At 42.5% G+C, this 23,087-nt stretch overlaps 1 protein-coding gene across 2 annotated transcripts in view; it reads left to right on the forward strand.

Moving 5' to 3' along the window:
* Nucleotides 1-23,087, forward strand: part of LOC143935487 (histone-lysine N-methyltransferase EZH1-like) — a 598,044-nt gene that overhangs the window by 468,060 nt on the left and 106,897 nt on the right. For both annotated transcript variants that reach the window (XM_077459407.1, XM_077459408.1), the window contains exons 15-17: nucleotides 13,483-13,523; nucleotides 15,584-15,709; nucleotides 18,354-18,532. In XM_077459407.1, coding sequence (XP_077315533.1) covers nucleotides 13,483-13,523; nucleotides 15,584-15,709; nucleotides 18,354-18,532 — 346 coding nt within the window. The remainder of the gene's footprint in view (nucleotides 1-13,482; nucleotides 13,524-15,583; nucleotides 15,710-18,353; nucleotides 18,533-23,087) is intronic.

A 23,087-nucleotide genomic window follows, 5' to 3' on the forward strand; every position in this document is an offset into this window, starting at 1 on the left:
TAAATACATACATAACGGATTGATAGCACATGGTCATAACAAATAGATATATAAATTATATAAATACATATATGTACACATGTCATTAGATCTTGTATCAGGGTGATGAACATGAGTAGTGACCACCAAAGGGTATATAAATGAATGTATATCAATGAGTTAGATAATGTTATTAAAATGATCAGTTGAGATTGTATGCCCAAGTGAAGAGATAGGAAGTGTTAAAGAGTTTAACACGATTGTAAAGGATCGTTTTTTTTTTTTTTTTTTTTTAAAACAACATTTCATACCTCCACTGTGCAGCTCGTTTTGCAAAGAGTGGCCTTATACATCCTCTTCTGGGGTCCCCTGATGGCTCTCGTGGCTCCTCCCCACATCAGATAACCCCCTAGGAGAAGCGATCTCCTGAGGCACGCTCCCGAATCAAGCATTTGTGTCCACAGACACAAATGCTGGACTCTGCCCTGGCGCCTGCATCATTGGCTTTGATTGACTGCAGCGAGAGCCAATGGCTCGGCTGCTATCAATCTATCCAATCAAGAGCCAGGACCCTGTGGAAAGAGGGACAGCGCGTCCCTGCTAAAGAGATGGAGGAGCTCAGGTAAGTAAAATGGGGAGGGCTGGGGGGCTGCCAGGTGTTTTTTTTAGCTTAATGCATTAAGGTGAAAAAACACAAGGGTTTGCAACCCCTTTAAACCAGTGCAAATGAAAATAGGATAATATGCCACAGGCCAAATGAACACAGATAAAGGCAGAAGGAAAAGAAGATGTAAGGAAACATAGTAAACGGTTGAAAGTCACCAAGAAACACTGTGTAAAGGAGTGACTGACTAAACAGGCAATGTGCTGGGATAGTATGATAGTTACCTTAGTGTGTACATGAAAGGGAAGTGCTCCTGTAAATTACAGCGTCTCCAAGTGTGCGGCAAAGAAAACTGTGTCCAGGGAGGTGCCATATATACACCATACACTCACACCGGCTCCTAGCAGCGTCACGCCAGCACACACGTATGGGAAAGGGCCCCGACCTGGGCAGTGACCACTGCCCGCGACCGACGCAGACATGCTTCAGCTGTGTCTGCTGTGATGGAAATGTTTATGCTCACGACATGGCGCCACATAGTGACATCACACATGCCACAGAGGTGGCGACGATCTGCTGTGGGTACCCGCCCAATCACTTACGTCCCCCTGCACAAGACAGTGCGGAGGAAAGGAGAAGGGGAGGGTGCACAGAGTGCATTGCAGCTCCCGTGCAAGAGACATGGAAGTAGCCCTAGATGGAAAGCAACCATGGCTTCCCACCATACTAACAGTACAGTGCAAAGTATAATGACAAATGTCATGGACATGGTATTATAACTGTCCCCAGTGTGTGGACCTTAAATAGGTGCACTGACAGCCAGGACAGACCTCACAGAAGGACGGCAGGGGAACACTACCAATCCAAAATTGCAAATGCCTCCATCCCTTTACATATAAATGAGGGGGGAATTTTGGGACTTTAAATGAGGCTATTGAATTGTGGAGGTAAAATCATTGTAAACATCCCTGGCCCCCTATCCACCATACATCATGTTGTTCTATCTATTGTAAGTACTCAGGATTGGCAATTCACCTTTTTCTGTTATACTTAGTATCATACTAGATTCATTACACTTGGTTCTTTTTAGACAACTTGTAGCATCCGCCCCTGAGGAAGTGTTTTGTCGGACATTCAGGATGCATCTTACATGTCTATTAATAAGATGTACTATATTTACAATTCATCATGTTTGTTTAAAGATTTTTATACCCTTTATCATATTGCTGAATGCTGTTCTAATGACAGGTGTACATAAAAGTATTTATATACTTTATATCTATTTGTTATGACCATGTGCTGTCAAACCGTTATGTATGTATGTGGTTTATCCATCATGTTCATGTCATGTGTATATGTATATACACAAAATTACTTTTCTACTTGCTTTATACTCATGTAATGAATAAATCATGTTTACAATCATTTTACCTCCACAATTCAATAGCCTAATTTAAAGTCCCAGTGTTTTCTTCACAAATTCTTTTACCGGCAAATTTTCTTTTTTTACTTTCAGTGGGGAACCCCATTGACAGTTGATGACTCATCGGTTGTTAAGGACGCAGCGGCCGACCCCCTCCTTAGCAACCAGCTATATACAGTGTGTTTTACAGTGCAATTAATGAGAAAAAAAATGCATAAAACTGCATGCAAAAATGCTGGTTTAAAAATGCAAAATGCATTAAAAAACGTGCCTGAAAAATGCATCAAGCACAACCGCTTTGATTTGAACCTAGAGGAAGTGTCCACCAAGCCTGACCAGAAGCCCTTTTCACAATGATGGGGTGCCCCTAGTCCTTGTAGTTGTGAGACTTCTGTTGGCATTTGTGTCCGTCTGGGTCTGAGACATCCAAGGCCTCTAGGTCCAATCTGTAATTTCAGAGGGGTACAAAATAGTCTCTGCCCCCTCTTCTCTTTTTTTGCCGTCAAATCTGCCAGCTTCAGATCAGAAGACGATAGATTTTATGACCCCTTGCACCAACGTTAGGAACAAGGAATGGTTGTACCAGTTCATTCAAAAGAACAATTTCAACATTTCTATTGAAACATATTCACAGCCCCAAAACCAAATGGGTGCCTCTTTCCAGTGCTGGACTTAAATTTGCTAACAGATTCCTGAGTGTACCAAAATTGTAGATGAAATCAACAAAATTTGTCATTGCTTCTCTCAGACAAGGGCAATTTCTGGCATCCATAAACATACAAGAATCTTATATTCACATTCCTATTTTCCCCTCACATCAATGCTTTCCACAACTTGTGAGCTTTCCTATGTACCCTGAGTGCTTGCCCCACTTCTGGCTTTTCAGTGAACCTAGGGCAGTGATGGCGAACCTTGGCACCCCAGATGTTTTGGAACTACATTTCCCATGATGCTCAACTGCAATGAAGAGTGCATGAGCATCATGGGAAATGTAGTTCCAAAACATGTTGAGTGCCAAGGTTTGCCATCACTGACCTAGGGCATTCATGTCTTCTTACTGAAGAAAAAAATGCTATCCCTTGTATTTTGGCCTTTCTTCAGTCTTGTCTTATCCAGGGTTTGGCACTGAGTACCATTAAGGGGACAAGTTTCTGCCTTATCCATTCTTTCAGAAGCCTTTTTTCTGGCAATCACTAATCAATTTTCTAATTTTCTCCAGGATGTTGCTAATTTAACCACTTCAATATAGGGTACTTTCACCCCCTTCCTGCCCTGTCCAATCTTCAGCTTTCAGCGCTGTTGCATTTTGAATGACAATTGCACGATCATGCAACGCTGTAACCAAACAACATTTGCATATTTTTTTCCCCACAGATAGCGCTTTCTTTTGGTGGTATTTGATCACAACAGGAGTTTATTTTTTGCGCTCCAAATAAAAACAGACTAAAAAAGGGTGAAAAAAAAACGTTTTTCTTAATTTTTATTACAAAATTTTGTAAATAGGTACGTTTTCTCCTTCACTGATGAGCACTGGTAAGGCTACACTGATGGATACTGATGAGACAGTACTAATTGGCACTGATGATGAGGCAATTATATGCAGCACTGATGGGGACTGATAGGCAGCACTGATATGCAGCACTGATAGATGGCACTTAAAGGCAGCACTGATCAGGAGGCACTGACAGGCAATCACTGATGGGCACAGAGTGCCATCTTAATGGGCACTGATTGGCATCCCTGGTGGGCTCACCAGGTGGTCTCCAGTGGGCATCCTCGATGGGTCTGCACTGATAATCAGACCCATCAGGACATAAATTTTGTTTGGGTACAGTGTCGCACAACCACGCAATTGTCTGTTAAAGCAACGCATTGCAGTATCGCAAAACAATGCTCTGGTCAGGAAGGGGTGAAACCTTCCAGGGATAAAGTGGTTAAATCCCCCAAAATTTGATCTGTGTTACCTTGGGATCTCAACCTTGTGGTGTTTGTTCTTCAGAGATCCCCCTTTGAACCGATTAGAGACATTCCTTTGAAAGACTTCATGTGTAAAGTTGCCTTCCTGGTTGCCAATTATGTCTGTTAGGCATGTTTTTGAGTTGCCAGCTCTTTCATGTAAATAGCCTTTCTTATTTTTGCACATGGCCAATGTGGTTTTGATACCAAAATCTTCCTTTCTTGTACATCTTGGGACACGGAGCCATAGAATTAACTATATGGGTATATAGGCACCTTCAGGTGATGGACACTTGCACACCCAATACAGGAAGTTCACTCCATATATAACCCCTCCTCCTACCAGGTGTACCTCAGTTTTTTCGCCAGTGTCTAAGGCAGTGATGGTGAACCTTGGCACCCCAGATGTTTTGGAACTACATTTCCCATGATGCTCAGCTACACTGCACAGTGTGTGAGCATCATGGGAAATGTAGTTCCAAAACATCTGGGGTGCCAAGGTTCGCCATCACTGGTCTAAGGTGTTGGTCACGAGTAAAGATGTGCTCTGAAAAGCTCAGCTGGAGGGTTTCTTTTTGGATTTAAACAGCCTCCACAGACCGGATCCATCCAAAGTGCCACTGAGGCCAAAGTGGATGGTACCCGGACGCCTCTCCTTGCAGGGCTGAACCCCGGGACCCAAAGCTTTGGTCATGCTCACATTAAATAAAGTTTTTCCTGGCAGGGTGCTATACAGGTCCACGGGAGTGGAACCCCGATAAAAAGGGACCCAGTCCTTGAAGGTTTGCTGACGCATCCCGCTGCGATGGGTGAAGTTTGGATCTGTCTGTCACAGCAGTATCCTGCGGTGAGGATAAGGTAAGGGAAGAAGCCTAGGAACTGTAAAAAGTCCACCTATGGTCCACCTATTGGAGAAAAATGTTGTCATGCCTTAAATCTCCACTATAGAGAGTATATGCACATGTCTTAATTTGTTGTCCTCGCTTCAGCTCGGTGTCAGTCTGTGTGTTGATTCAGCAGCAGCTTGTCACAGCGGGGATTTATTTTGTAGGTAAGAAATCTGCCTTTCCGCATTTCTCCCCTCTGGAGGCACCAAGAGGGTTAGGCAATTCAACAGTTGTTGCTGCTCCCCTTGCAATACCCCCCGGGGGGTGCAGAGGTTCCAATTTTTGCTCTAAAAGTTTGCCCCTGCTTGCCGTCATTCTGGTCTCTGCTTCTGTTCCCCCTCTACTCGTGATGGGTCTACAGGACCCGAAAGCTGCCCTCGGGAATTCGAACAAAAGGGGGCGCAGGTGTGTACAGAGAAGGCAGGGCCTAGGAGCAGTGCCGTGTGTGGGACGTATCGTCCACGAGGACGCACGGCACAAGTGCGAGGTGGAGACATTGTACAAGAGCAGTCTCTCCTTAGCTGGATAGTGAGGAGAGTGAGTTGGCTGAACACTCAGGACACAAGAGCCGTGGGGCACGTAAGGGCTGCAGATGGGCATTCCCAATAGAGGAAAGGACATTTCTCTTTCGTTCATTGATGGACACAGCACCTTTTAATCTTGACCTTAGGGTTATATCGCCACCTTCAGGGAGGACTAGGCAGAACATGTGAAAACAGAAAAACTGCACAGTACCGCCTAGGGGGTGGTCCTAGTGGCTATAACCCCTCACTCTTCTTCCAGCAGCTCAGTTTGTCAAAAAGCAGTACAAACATGTGTCCGTCAATGAACTTCAGGGAAAAGGATTTTACGGTGAGTACAAAAATCCTATTTTCTCTTTCATTCGTTGACGGACACAGCACCTTTAATCTTGACCTTAGGGACATCCCCAAACAGTGTAAAAAATGAGGGGTGGGAACAGAAAGAAAATAAACTCCACCCATAACAACAAGAACTCCTCAACAGAGGAGTTGCAACCTTAAACGGCCGCCTGCAAAGCCTTGCGGCCGAAGCATGCATCCGCAGATGCGCTCACATCAACCTTGTGAAATTTTGTGAAAGTGTGAACGGACGACCAGGTCGCCGCCTTACATACCTGAGAAATGGATGCTTGATGTCGGAAAGCCCAGTAGGCACCAATTGCCCTGGTAGAATGTGCCGTGACATGAAAAGGGGGCGCCCGCCCCCTTATGGCATAAGCCTGAACCACGATCTGTCTGATCCACCTAGAAATGGTGGCCGACGAGATTGCCAGGCCCTTCTTCGGACCAGCCGCTGATACAAACAGGGACTCCGACCTCCGAAAAGGAGCTGTAGCAGACAGATACACCTGCAGAGCCCGGACCACATCCAAAGAATGCAAAGCAACCTCTTTAGGATGTGACGGCTGAGATTTGGGGTTTTATTCAAACCTCTTTACTGTACAAAAACCGAATGGAGATGTCAGACCCATTCTAGATCTAAAGAATTGAAATCAGTCCCTGAAGATCCACTCTTTTCGCATGGAGTCGATCAGGTCGGTGGTTTCGGGGAGAACTTCTGGCATCTATTGACATCAAGGATGCATATCTGCATTTCCCTATATTTCCCGCTCACCAAAGGTCTCTGCGTTTCGAGGTAGAATAGCATAATTTTCAGTTTGTAGCCTTGCCCGTTGGGCTAGCTACAGTACCCCGGGTGTTTTACAAAGGTTTTGGCTCCACCTCTAGCCAGGTTAAGGTCACAGGGCATAACAGTCTTGGCGTACCTAGATTATCTATTTTTAATAGACCAGTTGGTGGCCCAGTTGGGAGGAGCAGTGCTAGAAAAGACAAGTGTCCAGGGACAGTGGTCAAGGACAGAAAGGACCTTGGCCATCAACATTCTAGAGATTTGGGCAGCAGGTCTGGCTCTGAAGGCCTGGATATTCAGGTTATGGGGTTGTCCTGTCAGGATCCAATCGGACAATGCCACAGCTGTGGCTTACATCAATCACCAAGGGGGCAACAAGACTCTTGCAGCACAGAGGGAGGTGAACCATATCCTAACTTGGGCAGAAAGGAATGTTCCATGCCTATCAGCAGTTTTCATTTCAGGAGTAGAGAATTGGTAGGCAGACTTCTTGAGCCACCAGCAGTTGCTCCTTGGGAATGGTCCCTTCACCCCGACATTTTTTGGGCTGTTTGTCAAAAATGGGGAACTCTGGACGTAGATCTTCTGGCATCCAGATTCAACATGAATTTGGTCAACTTTGTGTCCAGGACAAGGGATCCACTCACATGCGGAACAGATGCATTGGTGACCCTGTTAAGCATTCCCCCTATTTAGTTACTGCCACAATTTCTTTGCAGGATCAAGCTGGAAAGAAAGCTGGTAATTTTTGTAGCCCCAACATGGTCCAGAAGGTCCTGGTATGCAGAAATCGTAAAGATGGCGGTGGGGGATCCATGGTCCCTTCCACTAAGGCCAGACATACTCTCACAGGGGCCGATATTCCATGTGGGCTTTCCGGGTCAGTTATCTCTACCTTAGTTAATGCAAGGAAGCCAGCTTCCAGAAAAATTTATTATAGAGTCTGGAGGGCTTATGTTTCCTGGTATGAATCCAAGGTTTGGCACCCTCGGAAGTACAACGTAGGATGAATTCTTGTCTTTCTACAATTAGGGGTAGAGATGAAGCTGACCTTGAGTACTATTAATGCCGAGTACACACGATCAGACTATGGTCCACCGGACAATCCGCCCGTGTGTGGGCTCCAGCGGACTATTTTTTCCCAAAAGTCCGGTGGACTTAGAAAGAAGTTTTGACTTAAAAATTGTCCGCCAGACTGCGAGGCAGTCTGTGTGCTAGTCCGCCGGACTTTTCAAATGAACGGACTTGCCCACACACGGAGGAAAGTCCGTTCATTTTGAATGCAGCTCCAGGTAGGCAGGACTTAGGAAGGAAGTCAATGTCGCTGCTCTCACTAGCCCCGTCACCTGGTATGGATTTAAAGGGGAAGCCCTATGCCGAAAACTGCGTGGGGGTCCCCCCCAAAGACCATATCAGACCCTTATCCGAGCACGCAGCCCGGCCAGTCAGGAAAGGGGGTGGGGACGAGCCATTCACCTGGTGAAAAAAAGGTAAATAAAACACAACACAAGGTTTTAAAATAATTTATTGCACAGCTCCAGGGGTCTTCTTCTGTCTTGGGGGTCTTCTCGCCAGACTCCTCCGCTATCTTCTGCTCTTTTGCTAGCTCTTTTACTAGCAGAGGAGCCCGGCTTTCTTCTTCGATGCCGCCGCCGCCCGGGGGTCTTGTCCCCCTCTTCGATTCTTCTTGCTGGGCCTCTGCTTTCTTCCTATAGCTCTTTTACTAGCGGTGGATAGTCCGATCGTGTTTACGCGGCATAAGGGTCAAGTCTCAGCTTTATCTGTCTTATTTTAAAGACCTCTTGCTTATTCCGACAGTCAGATCTCCTTTGAACCCTTGGGAATTGAACTTAGCTTTGTCAGTGTTACAAAAACAGCCATTTGAACCGATGCAACATATTCCCTTAGTCCTTCTGACAAGGAAGTTAGTGTTCTTGGTTGCTATATCCTTAGCAAGGAGGGCTTCAGAATTGGCTGCTCTTTCTTGTAAAGAGCCATATTTGATTATTCACAAGGACAGGGTCGTGCTGCATCCTCGTCCAATTTTTCTGCCTAAAGTGGACTCAGGTTTTCACCTGAACAAAGATATTGTCCTGCCATCATTTTTTTCAAAACCATGTTCTAGGGAAGAGAAGTCACTACATTGTCTTGATGTGATAAGAGAGGTCAAAGTCTATTTAAAGACTACTGCTCTGATCCGGAAGACTGATGTCTTATTTGTGTTGCCAGAAGGTCCTAGGAAAGGACAGGCAGCATCAAAATCCACTGTTGCTAAATGGATTCGACAAGTTATAATTCAGGCTTTTGGTTTAAAAGGTAAGATTCCACCTTTTTAAGTCAAAGCGCACTCTACCAGAGCAGCTAGTGCTTCTTGGGCAGTGCATCACCAGGCCTCCATGGCTCAGATCTGTAAGGCTGCAACTTGGTCTTCAGTGCATACATTCACCAGGTTTTATCAGATGGATGTACATAAGCATGAGGATATCGCCTTTGGGCACAGTGTGCTGCAGGCAGCAGTATAGGTCCTCAAGTCTGGGGGTTCCCTACGGGTTGTGTCTTCCTCCCCTCAAATAACATTGCTATGGGATGTTCCATATAGTTAATACTATGGCTCTGTGTCCTATGATGTATGATAAAGAAAATAGGATTTTTATAACAGCTTACCTGTAAAATCTTTTTCTTGGAGTACATCAGTGGACAGAGAGGGCCCTCCTTTCTTTTGGGATTTGTGTATATTGCTTTGGTACAAAAATTAGCTACTCCTGGTAGGAGGAGGGGTTATATAGGGAGTGAACTTCCTGTATTGGGTGTGCCAGTGTCCATCACTTGAGGGTGCCTATATACCCATAAAGTTAATACTTATGGCTCTGTGTCCCGTGATGTACTCCAAGAAAAGGATTTTATAGGTAAGCTGTTAAAAAATCCCATTTTTTACCTAAGGTGGTCTCTTCTTTCTACCTCAATGAGGACATTATCCTTTCTTCCCTCTTTACTGCTCTAAAACATAACAAGGAAATTGTCTTACACCATTTGAATCTTTTTAGGGCTGTCATGATCTACTTGGCTGCTATGGCCTCTGTTCTCAAAACTGTCAGAGGATATCTTGTTTTACATTCCTCCATTGCCAGGTTGATCAGACAACTCATTTCCAAGACCTTCTTGAAGGTGCTTCAGGTTTTCTTAACCTTTGTGTTTCTTTGTGGGCCTGTTGGCAGTTCTGTGTAATAATCTTGTTGCCCATCACTTGGTCTATGCATATTACTCATATGTCCTGTACTGTACAAATAATATATTAGGAATTTTGACTTGCCAGTAAGTTCATGGTCTAAGAATACATGTTCTGTTTCCAGTACTGTACTCCAAGATGAGGAATTTACAGTCAAAATCCCTCATTTTTATTGGTACAGGTTATTTAGAAGCCCAACTCTAGGATAATTGTAAACTGCCTACTACCTCCCTCTCTCTGGATATTGGGTTTGGGGGGAAAAAAACAAAGTCCCTGTTTTCACTTACCTTAAAGTTCCTGTAAAGCTACTTTGTTCTCTTCATACAATCCCCTGTGGTCCATTATATTGTGTGTCCCTGAGAGTAAAGGTGATGGACTTGCCAAGCATGTCTCCAGACCTAAACCCAATTAAGCATCTGTGGGGCATCCTCAAATGGAAGGTGGAGAAACGCAAGGTCTCTAACATCCACCAGCTCTGTGATGTTGTCATGTAGGAATGCAAGAGGACTCCAGTGGCAACCTGTGAAGCTCTGGTGAACTCCATGCCCAAGAGAGTTAAGGCAGTGCTGGAAAAAAACGATGGCCACACAAAATATTGACACTTTGGGCCCAATTTGGAGATTTTCACTTAGGGGTGTACTCATTTTTTGTTGCCAGCGGTTTAGACATTAATGGATGTGTGTTGAGTTATTTTGAGGGGACAGCAAATTTACACTGTTTATATAATCTGTACACATACTACTTTACATCTTAGCAAAGTGTCATTTCTTCAGTTTTGTTACATGAAAAGATATAATATTTACAAAAACGTGGGGGATGTACTCACTTTTGTGAGATACTGTATGCGCTTTAATAAAATAATGCAGTTTTATACCTTATTTCATAGGTATAATGGTATGATGGTTTCAACACCTCTCAGCACTCACGTGACTGCCCATCGCTCTCCTCCCCGATCTGAGAGATAGGGTGGGAGGGGCTGAGAATCCCCGCTGATGTCAGCCGGGAGGAGGAGAGGAGAAGAGCGGCAGGCAGTCACGTAAGTGGGGATCTAAAATAAGGTATTGAACTGCATTTTTTTTAATAAAGCACATACACTGGGACACATAATGTTATCCAACACTGGGGATTATATTAAAATAGCCAAGTTATATTAGCAGTAGGAGGGGAGGGGCGGGCACTGACACTAGCTAACAGGCAGGGAGGGCTGAAGAGGACAGCGAAGAGACAGTGGATGATGGAGGCACATAAACTGACCACGGTATCAGGGCTCAGCAGCCATGATGAATGTGGTCAGTTTACAGAGTGGAGGGCAGCACCAGGCAGGATCAGTCAGGTATTTTAGATTATACAAAGGGCCAAATTACTGTGCTTTTATCCATGCTTTAAAGGAACAGGATCCTTTTTTTTTTTTTTTTAGGGTAACAACCGCTTTAAGGCAGTCATGTGATTATCCAGACCGGGCGATAATCATTTGATTATTGCGGGGTCTTTCATGGATGCATTCTTTTTCCTAGTGTCCACATCACTATCTGCGTAACGTGAACAATTCTTAATGGTTGGCCAGCGGAGCATTGACTTCAGACTGAGAGGAGTGAAGGATACTGGCTAGCATGAGTTAACATGGAACTTTGAACTAGCAATTCCCGCAGGCAGAAAGGGACCTAGATAGGGAACTCAAGTGAGTATAACTGACTTTATCAGAGAAGAAAAACGAAACACCTTTAGAAAGGGTGTGGAAGGAAGCAATGGGGAAAAAAAAGATTTTAACCAGAATTGGGCTTTAAAGCCACCATTCCACACGATCTCTTTAAGGAATGGGGACACATTGGCATGTAATTCACAGTAAAAATGTAAAAAAAGGCAAAACACTGGGCTACTTAAATTGAAATAGCAGCTAACATTCAAACATACAAAGTTATAATAAATGTGAAGACAAGAAATGTAGCGCTAAACCGACATTAAACTAAAAAAAAAAAAAAAAAGAAAAGAAAAAAAAAATTTATTTTTTGAGTAAGTATAAGTGGCCTATACTCAACAAAGAGAAAGCTGGTGTGCTAATTAACAAGCAGGTGCAGACCACATTATGTGCAGGGTATAATCCCTGGTGCTAGATAAATACCACAGTGCATAAACAATACAATAACAAAGTAGGGTCACATAGTATGAGTCCTGAAAGAAAAAATATATTGCCAGTTCATCAGTCTGCTCAAGTCCACTTATATGGAAAGAGACTGGCCAATCTATCTCAAATAGACTTTAACGCAAGGTATCATTGAGACATGTCCCAGCAATCTGTTGGTCTATGGAGATATCTGTAGATGCAACAATCTGGAGGTATAAGATGGATACGCTTACCAGAACAGTTGGACCCGCATGCCATACGACAATGGGTCAGAAGAGCTTGTAATCCCTAGGGATTGTACTCCAGCCTCTGGAGAAAAGGGTCACGGTATGGAATCCTCTCAGGAACATCCACGATCCCAAATGAAGATAGGTGAATCGAATGGTTACCGACCAGTAGTTCCCATATCAAGGGGTGAAGGTACCTCAAGAACCGAATGTATCCCGATTCCAATTCAGGGGTTCATGCAGGTAGCATATAACAGGTAAGAGAAAAAGAAAAAAGGCTCCGGATGGTGTAGGTCAAAAAACCAATAGGTTTTAATAAAAAATACGTATTATACAAATATAAAAAGTGATCATGAGAAAAACACATGAACTAGAAACAAAGCAATAATTCTGCCCGATGCGTTTCGACACAAGCGGTCATCAACAGCCCCTGTTGATATTGATATACTTTTTATATTTGTATACTACGTATTTTTTATTAAAACCTATTGGTTTTTTGACCTACACCATCCGGAGCCTTTTTTCTTCTTCTCTTCCCTGTTATACGCTACCTGCATGAACCCCAGAATTGGAATCGGGATACATACCGTTCTTGAGGTACCTTCACCCCTTGATATGGGAACTACTGGTCGGTAACCATTCGATTCACCTATCTTCATTTGGGATCGTGGATGTTCCTGAGAGGATTCCATACCGTGACCCTTTTCTCCAGAGGCTGGAGTACAATCCCTAGGGATTACAAGCTCTTCTGACCCATTGTCGTATGGCATGCGGGTCCAACTTTTCTGGTAAGCGTATCCATCTTATACCTCCAGATTGTTGCATCTACAGATATCTCCATAGACCAACAGATTGCTGGGACACGTCTCATTGATACCTTGAGTTAAAGTCTATTTGAGATAGATTGGCCAGTCTCTTTCCATATAAGTGGACTTGTGCACAGACTGATGAACTGGCAATATATTTTTTCTTTCAGGACTCATATTATGTGACCCTACTTTGTTATTGTATTGTTTATGCACTGTGGTATTTATCTAGCACCAGGGATTATACCCTGCACATATTGTGTTCTGCACCTGCTTGTTAATTAGCACACCAGCTTTCTCTTTGTTGAGTATAGGCCACTTGTACTTACTCAAAAAAGAAGTTTTTTTCCTTTTTTTTTTTCTTTTCTTTTTGAGTTTAATGTCGGTTTAGCGCTACATTTCTTGTCTTCAAATTCACAGTAAAGACAGACGTTGTTTGGTTTTCACCTCCTGTAAGAAAATGATGCACCCCAAGGGTGTTTTTATTAACAAATAATAACATAACTCATAGGCTGGCAAATATGAGTGTAGTACCTATTCTGTAAGTATATGAAATGAAAGTGTTTAGCTGTTTAAATGATTTTCTTCTATTTCTAAACTAGATTGTGGGCTGCACATTGCAGAAAGATTCAGCTTAAAAAAGGTATGTATACCATACTAAATTCAATGTATCATAAAGTATGTGTTTCAGCAGAAGAAAATTCAGTACTGGGTTGTTAATATGTTTGTAGTGCTTTGCTTCAGATCCCACCAACCCATCCCCCCCCTTGTAGCCCCCACTTGCAGAATTTTTTGCATTTTTTTTCTATACACTTTTTTTTTTTTTTTAGGTGTTCTGAGTGGTCAAGTAATGCTGCAGGTTCCTCTTTCACATGCTCAATAATGCAGGGAATGGTTGATGTGTAATGAAGCCTGTCTCCTCTTTGTATCACAAAGACACACAGTATTACACAGTAAATACAGGGCACCATAGGGATGCCACTTTAGGTATGCGCATGATACCATACATTTTGATGTCCTGAATCTTCTGGTTTAAAATGTTTGTTCCCTTTTTAAAAAATAAGTCAGCAATTACAAATACTATTCTGCGGGTCTCCAGCGCCAGCATGTTGCCTGTGGGCAGCCAGCTGTGATCCCTTGTGGCTTCACACCTGGCTGCCTACTGCGCATGCTCAAGTTGTACTGCATTTTGTGTAGAGAAAAGAGGGGTCCAGTGGATACTCTGCGGCGATATGACCCCCTCTCAAAAAAAGTGCCAAAATAGTAAGTGGGTGAAGCGAGAGTGATGCTGGGCATCAATCAACTGTGGACATATTGTGGCAGAAAAAAGGCACTATGGGGTACAGCTTAGAGTTTAACTCAAGTCAAAACATTTTTGTTTAGTTTAGTTTTGGATAGACTTGGGAAGAGTGAATATTTCTGACAAGTTTTTTTTTTTTTTTTATGCTGTTTCTGATATCACTGGAGATCATTTATCACCATTTATCACAGGGACAGAAAGACATGGGTAAAAATAATGACGTGTCAGAGGTACTAATTCTTCTTAATTTATTGAAAGAGAGTCAGTGTGGTTGATTCACTAAAACTGGAGAGTACAAAATCTCCGCAGCTGTGCATGGTAGTCAATCAACTTCTAGCTTCAGCTTTTTTCGGTAAGCTAATTCTATTCAGATTTTGCACCCTCCAGTTTTCTTAAATCGACCGGTGTCCCCACTGAAGTCGTTTCCCATAACTTCCTGTCTTGAAAATCTCCTTAAAAGTAACTTAAATTGCAATAAAAACTTAGCAGTAGTTCTGATCTTTTTGCACTCTGTCAAAGTAAAAAGAAGATTTAGCTAATTTTTTCTTTAAAATGCCACCAGATGTACTGTTAAAGGGAAGAAAATCCTAACTAGAACTCTTCCCCATTTACAGGGGCCCACTGGGAATTTAGTACTGTGTACAGGGTAAACTTGGGGAGTGAATGCTAAATGCAGATGGCAAACTGGATTTCTCATGTACTCTGCCTGCTGTCAGTCTATAGAGCTACAGGTGGAGCTAGGTGTGGCTATTCCCCAACAGGGCTAGCATTGGAACGAACATATAAGCAGCCACAGCTACGGCAGCAAGGGTGACACAACTGCAGTAGTAAGAGCATTGCTGCCCATTCAAAGGAATTAGCAATTCAATGGTTCTACTTACCCGGTCAACACGTTTTTACTAACTGTTCCAAGAGATACCTCAAAAAGCAGAGATATGTCCTATTAGTAATAGGAAGTCTACATCACATGTGTGATTTTATAATTTAACCTTTGTTATATTTAGTTGCAAGAACTCCCAAACCCACAACTAGCCAGTTTCTCACCGTAAGGCTGCATTCACACCTGAGCGTTTTCTAAAACTAGCGGCGCTTTACCACTGACGCCCGGGTGCTGGCAGTGTGAAAGGGCTCTTATATTGGCGATCTGAACAAAAACGTGGTAAAAACCATGCAACTTTGAAAAGCTCAGGTGTGAATGCAGCCTAATCGTTAATCCAGAAACTGGCAAGGGATAAGCTAATTGTTGGAGAGGGAGAGAAGAAGAGGGGGATTTTTCTTCGGAACACTTTTTGCACAAGTCCCACTTGTGTTTTGTTGCTTACAAATGCAGAAGGGAAATGTTAAAATTTTGTGATTAACATTTTTCAAAACTAATGAACACTTTTTGTGTTTTTTTTAAATAGACAATTCAGCCAATCAGGTGTACAACTACCAGCCCTGTGACCATCCAGATCATCATTGTGATAGCACTTGTCCATGCATCATGACACAGAACTTCTGTGAAAAATTTTGTCAGTGCAATCCTGACTGTGAGTAACATACCATTAAAGTATAAGATTTATTATATTTTGCAAATGGTAGGAAGTGTTGATGGAGACTATGCTACTGTGGAAATTATAAAATGCAATAATATCTGAACATCTGGTGCCAGCACTTAGGAGTCTATGTAGAAAAAGTTCCTTGTGCGAATGTGACAAACATTTGCATATTTAAAATGAAATTCACCATAGTGTCTGGGGAGATTTTCCTTTACCCTCTGTCCTGTAGAAAAGAGGAAGTGAAAGGAACTCTCAGGCCCTCACACTCTGCAATCTTGGTACAGCCAACTTTATATCAACCAAAACAATATAATAAAAATACCTGCCTAAACTATCCAATCAATCTGTATCCAAATATAAGGGCCCATTTAAAACATAATTGTTAGTGGAACTAAAGGCGTTTGTAATGTGGAAATTGTGTTGTTAACTGTGAGTGAAGAAAAATCTCCTTTTAGCTGTCATCAGAAGAACTGTTTCCTTTCAGAAGATTTCTCCTCTATTCTTGTTCTGGTGATATCTGATGAATTTTGAATTTACCTCGCAGTCCCGGTGACAATGGTCACTAAGTCTAGTGCTGTTTGGTGGGATCTGATCCTTAAAACCACTTGCTGACCAGGCCATTTTCTGACACTTGTTTACAAGTAAAAATCTGTATTTTTTGACAGGAAATTACTTAGAACCCCCAAACTATATATATATATATATATATATATATATATATATAACAGAGACCCTAGAGAATAAAATGTCAGTTGTTGCTTTTTTCTAAAGGTTACTAGTTTATAGTTACAAAAGAGGTCTAGTGCTAGAATTATTGCTCCCGCTCAGATGTTCATGGCAATACCTCAGCTGTGGTGCGAACACCGTTTACATACTGTGTGTGGGTGTGACCCATGTAGGCATTCACCACTGAATGTGAGCACACGGGGTTCTTTTAAAACATTTATTTATTTTTTATTACTTTTTTTTTATTTTTGCACTGTCACTTTACAAACTTTTTTTTATGACATTTATTGCTATTGCAAGGAATGTAAACATCCCTTGTAATAACAATAAAGCATGACAGGTCCTCTTTATGGAGAGATCTGGGGTCTAACAGACCCCAAATCTCTCCTCTACCCTTAGACTGCATCAACACCTGAGCGTACCGTTTTTTGCGGCGTTTTTTACCACGATACGCGGCGGTTTTTACCGCGTTTTTAACGCGATTTGCCGCAAATTTGTGCAGGGCAAAAGGTCACCAATGTTAAAAGAAGAAAAACGCCCAAATCAGCCCGATTCACGTGACAAAAAAGGGTCCGGAACTTGTTTGAGCTTCAGGCGTAGGGCTTCAGGCGACTTGGAGTGGAGATGTGAACCATCTCCATTGAGAATAATGGATTTTTTCCCCTCCAGCGTTTTGTAGCTTCAGGCGTCAAGCTACAAAACGCTCAGGTGTGAATGGGGTCTTAAAAGCAAAAGATAAAAAATGTTTTGATCTTTTGCTTTAAAAAAATAAAGACCAATGGAAACTCGTTTTCTGGTGGTATTTAAAACTATTCACGATCTCTGTTCAGCTCATGTAACCTTTAGGAAATATTTCTAGAAACTCTTTTGTATCTGCCATTTTATAACCAATTTAATGGTTAAAGAAAATTCCACCATCAGAGGATGCCTTTTTTCAATGACCATTGAATCAATCTGAAGGGGATTTCTCTTATCTACAAATTTCTCTATGAACCTTGATCATTCAACAAAGCTACCCTCCATGGAATGTTGGGAAAGGGAACTAGACTTCACCTAAAAGTGGAACTTTAGTCAGAAAATTAGATCCAGATAGATCACTTCATGTTGGCCCCCTTTGCAGGTATAACTATGTAAAACATTGAAAGTAAGTGCCCATACTGTTTAAAATCCAGTAAAACACTGTCTCGCCCTGCTCTGCACAGTATCCGTTGTCATGTATTCTCAGCAGGGATAGAGAAAAGAAAAGCAGGATAAATGATGGGACAAACTCTCTTGCTGGTGAGACACAAAAGAGTTAAACTTACAAGGATAGTGTCTTATCTGATCTCCCTGATAATTACTTCTTTTGGCAGTGCAGCACTATGAACTTTCAATACTGTAAAGCTTCTGCAGCCTTTTCCTCTAGCTCAGGGGTAGGCAACCATACTACTTGAACAACACTGATGAAGTCAAAGATTACCGGTGTCCTGTTGTTGGCTGCGGTTCACACCAGAATGCAATGCCAGAAAGGCATGTTCCATGTGTTTCCTGCATGTGTTCAAAACGCACTGCCTTTGTGATCTACTGAGGGTAATAATACTTTTGTAGTTCTAAAAACAATGTGGTGAAAGGATTGACTAGAGAATCCGAATCATTAACACGTAAGTTAATGATTCAGATTCTCTAGTCAATCCTTTCACCGCTGCTAGATAAAGCTGAAGGCATGCTGTTTACATGGAATATGTTTCAGGCATAAGTAGAGTGTAAAATGCAATAACTCTTGATGTGTGTTATTTGCTCTTTCATATGAAGTAGATATTTTGTTAATTATTTTGGTACAATTATGCTTAACAATCTGCATTTTTTATGAGACACCTTGTCTGATCACTGGTTTGTTATATTTGGGTTAGTCTCCTGTGTTCCCCCACAGGTCAAAACCGCTTCCCTGGATGCAGATGTAAGACACAGTGTAATACCAAACAATGCCCATGTTATCTGGCTGTTCGTGAGTGTGACCCTGATCTATGCCTTACTTGTGGTGCCTCTGAGCACTGGGACTCCAAGATTGTGTCCTGCAAGAACTGCAGTATCCAGCGGGGCCTAAAGAAGGTTTGTTACTGGGAATTGGGATCAAAATATAAGTTTTAAAGGTATTTCATTGAGTCATAAAGTAATTTTTGTGTGACGTTTTCAATAGCTATCAAAACATGAAATGATTGATATCTCACAGGTTTAGGATCATTCTTGATTCATAACATAAGGTCATGTTTTTTTTACTTGTTACTGATAGCATAATGTTTTTTGTTCAACCCCTTTGCTGCCAGAGCAATTTTTCCAATTTTAACTCATTAATATTGTCAGTTTGGGTTTGAAAAGTACTTTAAGCCCAGGTTCACACTGACAGCGGGAATGAAATCGTGCAAGTTCAGCTGAACTCGCACAATTTCATTCCCGCATGTCAGTCCCGACTTTGGGGCCAATTTCAGAGACATCTGTGCAGGTTGCTGCACAGATGTCAATGGAAATTGCACCCTGAAGTCGCCAAAAGTAGTACAGAAACTACTTTTGGGAATCGGTCGCACCAATTTGGACACTACCATTGCCGGAACTTGCTGCAGATTTGACATGTCAAATCGCATGCCAAATCGCTCCAATGTGAACCAGGGCTCAATCTCCACAACAGGATATGCTTGCTGTAAGCAAAGGCCCTGTAGAGTAAAAAGATGGTAGTTGCAATTTTCCAATCGTCATTTGAGAGACACGAGAATTCTAAAACAGTTGCGTTATACCTCCACCTTCAGGAGGCAAACTGGGGAAAAAACATTGCAATTCAGCCCACTGTATGACCCCTCCTCTACTGAGCATGCCTCAGTTTTTGCTGTAATGTGATAGCTTTAATAAACTTTTGGACATTATTTTGGATATCTCTGCAGTATGCTTGTGATATATGCATTAACTCTGGATACAAGAAGGGTTAAGAAGAGCACAGTTTCCAAATGCGCAGACTGCTACATCAGCTAGCCTGGGTAGCGAAAGATAATCATCCAGCATCCAAGGATAAACAAAAAAGTAATGGTCAACCACCCTGCATAAACTTGTACAACGAACCATGAAGGAAGGACGGATTGATTGATCAAACTTAGCTTGATTATTATGGAGTACACATTAGCTTATAATTGATCATGATCGAGTTAAATTTTTCTGTGAGATAGTCAAGTTTGACTATTGGTTGATTCTAACACTGCACAATGGCTATTCTGGTTGCTAGTATCATATGCTGTAGGAAATTATTATTTTCCTCATTTTAGGGATATCATTGCTTAATTTTTGAAAGAGGGCACTCTCGGGCTTCCTAGAGATATTTTGGCCTGTGACTGAACGAATGAGGTTGAACGTCCTAATCCAAAACTGTGTCACTTTGGGGCAGTGCCACCATAGAAGAATCATAGAGCCTACAGTACTTGGTCACATTTCCAAAAACACTGAGATGAAGCCTGCATATTCATCTGAACTATTCAAGTTGGCACTATATACCAATGCAGTAGCATTTTATAGTTAGATTCAACCAAAGTTGTGTTTATTGATATTGTTGACAAATTATTCGCAATATCCTGCCAGTCAGGTCCCACTGGACGTTTAAAATCTCGGCCTATAGGGTTCAAAATCAAGTAATACACTGTATCACCCTGCTCTACAGATGCTCAGTTGTATATTTTTTGGCACTGTGCCAAAAATGTAGAAGCCAATCTGCTGGCAGCCTAAAGACTAACTCCTGTTCAGGGGCTCTGGTCTTCAGCTAAATGACAGCCTCCTGCACGAGAAAACAGGAACAATGCTAGACGCAATATATTGCAAATACTAATTTTGATAGCATAATTATTGACGTGGAATGTATTGTCTGTTCTTTGCTAAAGAATATTTTATTTTTTATCAAGCTGTTATGGATAAAGTTCCGCTTTAACTATTTTTACTAGTCAGGGACCTTATGCACAAAAGGTTAAAAAAAAAAAAAAAAAATATGGGTTAATGCCCCATTGAACTTTCATTTTTAATTTGGTAAATACATTTCAGTTGCATCAAAACAAAAGGTGTGCAATACAAGGTTTTTCAGTCAGGGTTATGTGAGAGGTCCCCAGGGGTTCTTCTGCGACCAGCCTGTCAGTCAAAGGCAGCTGTCAGATTGCATCCCCTCTGCACACATGCAGAGCTAGGCATGGAAGCAGCTGCAATAGTGATAGCTATGGCACGGTGTTCCCCACAGGCCCCTCCTTCCCTCCTGTCCATCCCAGATGCATGTATATGACATCAATAAAAAGGGTGGTATACTGCGCTAAAGGGAATAAATTATAACATGAAATGAGGACTGCAGCGATTAACCAAGTGATATAAACCAGAAAACATACATATACAAATTAAAATCACGCTAGTCTGGAATTATTAGCAACTTATGCTTAATGTGCTATGACGCTCTGAATATATATGAACATCATAATTACAATGAATAAAATTGTACACGAAAAGGGGAAAATCCAAAGGGCTTGGTTCCTGTTACCCTGCAGAGGTTATTCTGCTTGTGTGTTAGACCATCCTAGTGATAGGTGTCCCCGGCTAACTGGTAATATTACCCGATCACTGTGTGTGGGGTGCCACAGAAGCCTCTACATCATGTCACTTGGTAGTGGAACAACTGTTTCTTATTCTTGGACTTTTTACATCAATTACAAGGATGTACTTTTTACACAGACTTTTAAGTGTTCTTATCATTAATGTTTCTTTTTTGCACTTTATGATGTTTATATACATTCAGGGTGTCATAGCACATTAAGCATAAGTTGCTAATAATTCCAGACTAGCGCAATTTTATTTTGTATATGTATATGACATCACTGGGGATGGACAGGCAGGGAGGAGGAGCTGGTTTGGAACAGCATGCTACAAGAGGATTGATCATGGCCACTTCCCTGCCATGCTCTGCATATGAGGGAAACTGGTACTGTAATGTGCCCTTCTGTGTGCACCATAATGTGCCCTGCTGTGTGCTCCATAAGGTGCCCTGTTGTGTGCCCGATGTAATGGGCCCTGCCTCCACCTAATGTGCCCTGCTTTACCTGTGCCCTTGTGTCCCACCTTGCTCCCCCCCCCCCCTGTACACTGTTTATCTCATGTTGGACTCAGAGTTGAACATCTGTGCAGAAAAAGCAAGCACAATTTTCACATTAAGTGGCTATGTTTTGATATTGATACCTTTTTCTCTTTTTTATACATCATGGGACACAGAGTCAGGTTAATATTTATTACCTGCTGGGTTATACTTCATCATTACGTGAATGGAGACTGGTAGACCAAAAGGTCTTCAGACAGGAAGTGATCCCCTATATAACCCCTCCCATACAGGAAGTACTTTTATTTTTTACCAGTGTCTACAAAGTGGATGGCATGGTTTATTTGAGCTCTCTGAGGTCCATGTCTCTAGTCCCACAAACAGTTCCAAAAATTAATCAAGGGATTGACCGATCAGATAAATTTGTCACAGGCTTTCATGCTTAGATAAATGGTACCTGAGCTTCGCAAATAAGACTCAAGATCCTGCAAGGTTTTGCCTGTAATGTGGCCTCTAGGCGCTGGACCCTGCGGAGGGGAAATCTTGGACACTACAGCGCTAAGGCATTTCTTGCAGGGTGCTGTACAGGTCCATGCGAGTGGACCCCAAACATGAAAGGGTACCCAGTCATTGAAGGTCCAAGTGATAGGAACCCACCGTGAAGGGTGAAGATTTGGCCCTTAGTTCCCAAATGGCCCTGTGCCTGGACGGGTAAATGAAACCCCTTTATTTTGTATTATGGGGTGTCCCAGTGATTGTAACAATCAGTCAAGTTAGCTAAAGGCTGGATACGTTTGTGTGGTGACCATACAGGGTAGTTCTGGGCTAGCTGTGGGTGTTTGCAAAATGTACCTCTTTTGCTTGTGTCTGGCTGTTTTTTACCTGTATGATTTTTGTCTTGGTTCGCCATGGCACATGTGCATTCACAAGAGTGCCACTGGGTTCAGCAGTTTGTTTGGTGACCATGGCACACGCGGATTCGCTGCACATGCAATGTAGCCTATTATCTGGGCACATGAAAATTTGCGTCATAAGTGAATACAGTCACGCCCGCTCACCGGAACTGCACGCATAGAAAATTCCAGTGCACACCCAGCTTATTTAAACTGTGTATGCCAAGCATGTGGTGCTTCCAGAAGGCAGCAGGGGGACACAGAGCAGGCTCTGAACAGACACTTGCAGTGGTTCATTTCTCCTTACCCGGGCCACGTGGTGTTGAATGGCAGGCTAAAGGTGCTTAGCAGGATTGTTGCATAGGGGCTTGATGAGCCCTATTAAAGGGTCTCCCCTTTGAGATGCTTTAACTACACCCAAGTACTCTTTGTTTGTGGCATTGAATGTCTTCCAAAAAGAGGAGTGGGACTAACACCACAGGGAAGGGGCACACCTACGTCATCAGTAGTTCCTGATAAACCTAGTCATATTCCTAGTGTTGTATCCCCTAAAAGACCAGAGGCTCCCAGGCAGGCTGAGCTGCTGCGCCCATCTGGTATTGGGCCTACAGTTAACGCTGCTGCTTCACCCTTTATCACTAAGGATGAACTGTCCTCAGCCCCAGCTGGT

This window comes from Lithobates pipiens, unplaced genomic scaffold (assembly GCF_037356315.1).
Source record: "Lithobates pipiens isolate NorthernLeopardFrog02 unplaced genomic scaffold, aLitPip1_a1.2 Scaffold_28, whole genome shotgun sequence".
NCBI classification, from domain to species: Eukaryota; Metazoa; Chordata; class Amphibia; order Anura; family Ranidae; genus Lithobates; species Lithobates pipiens.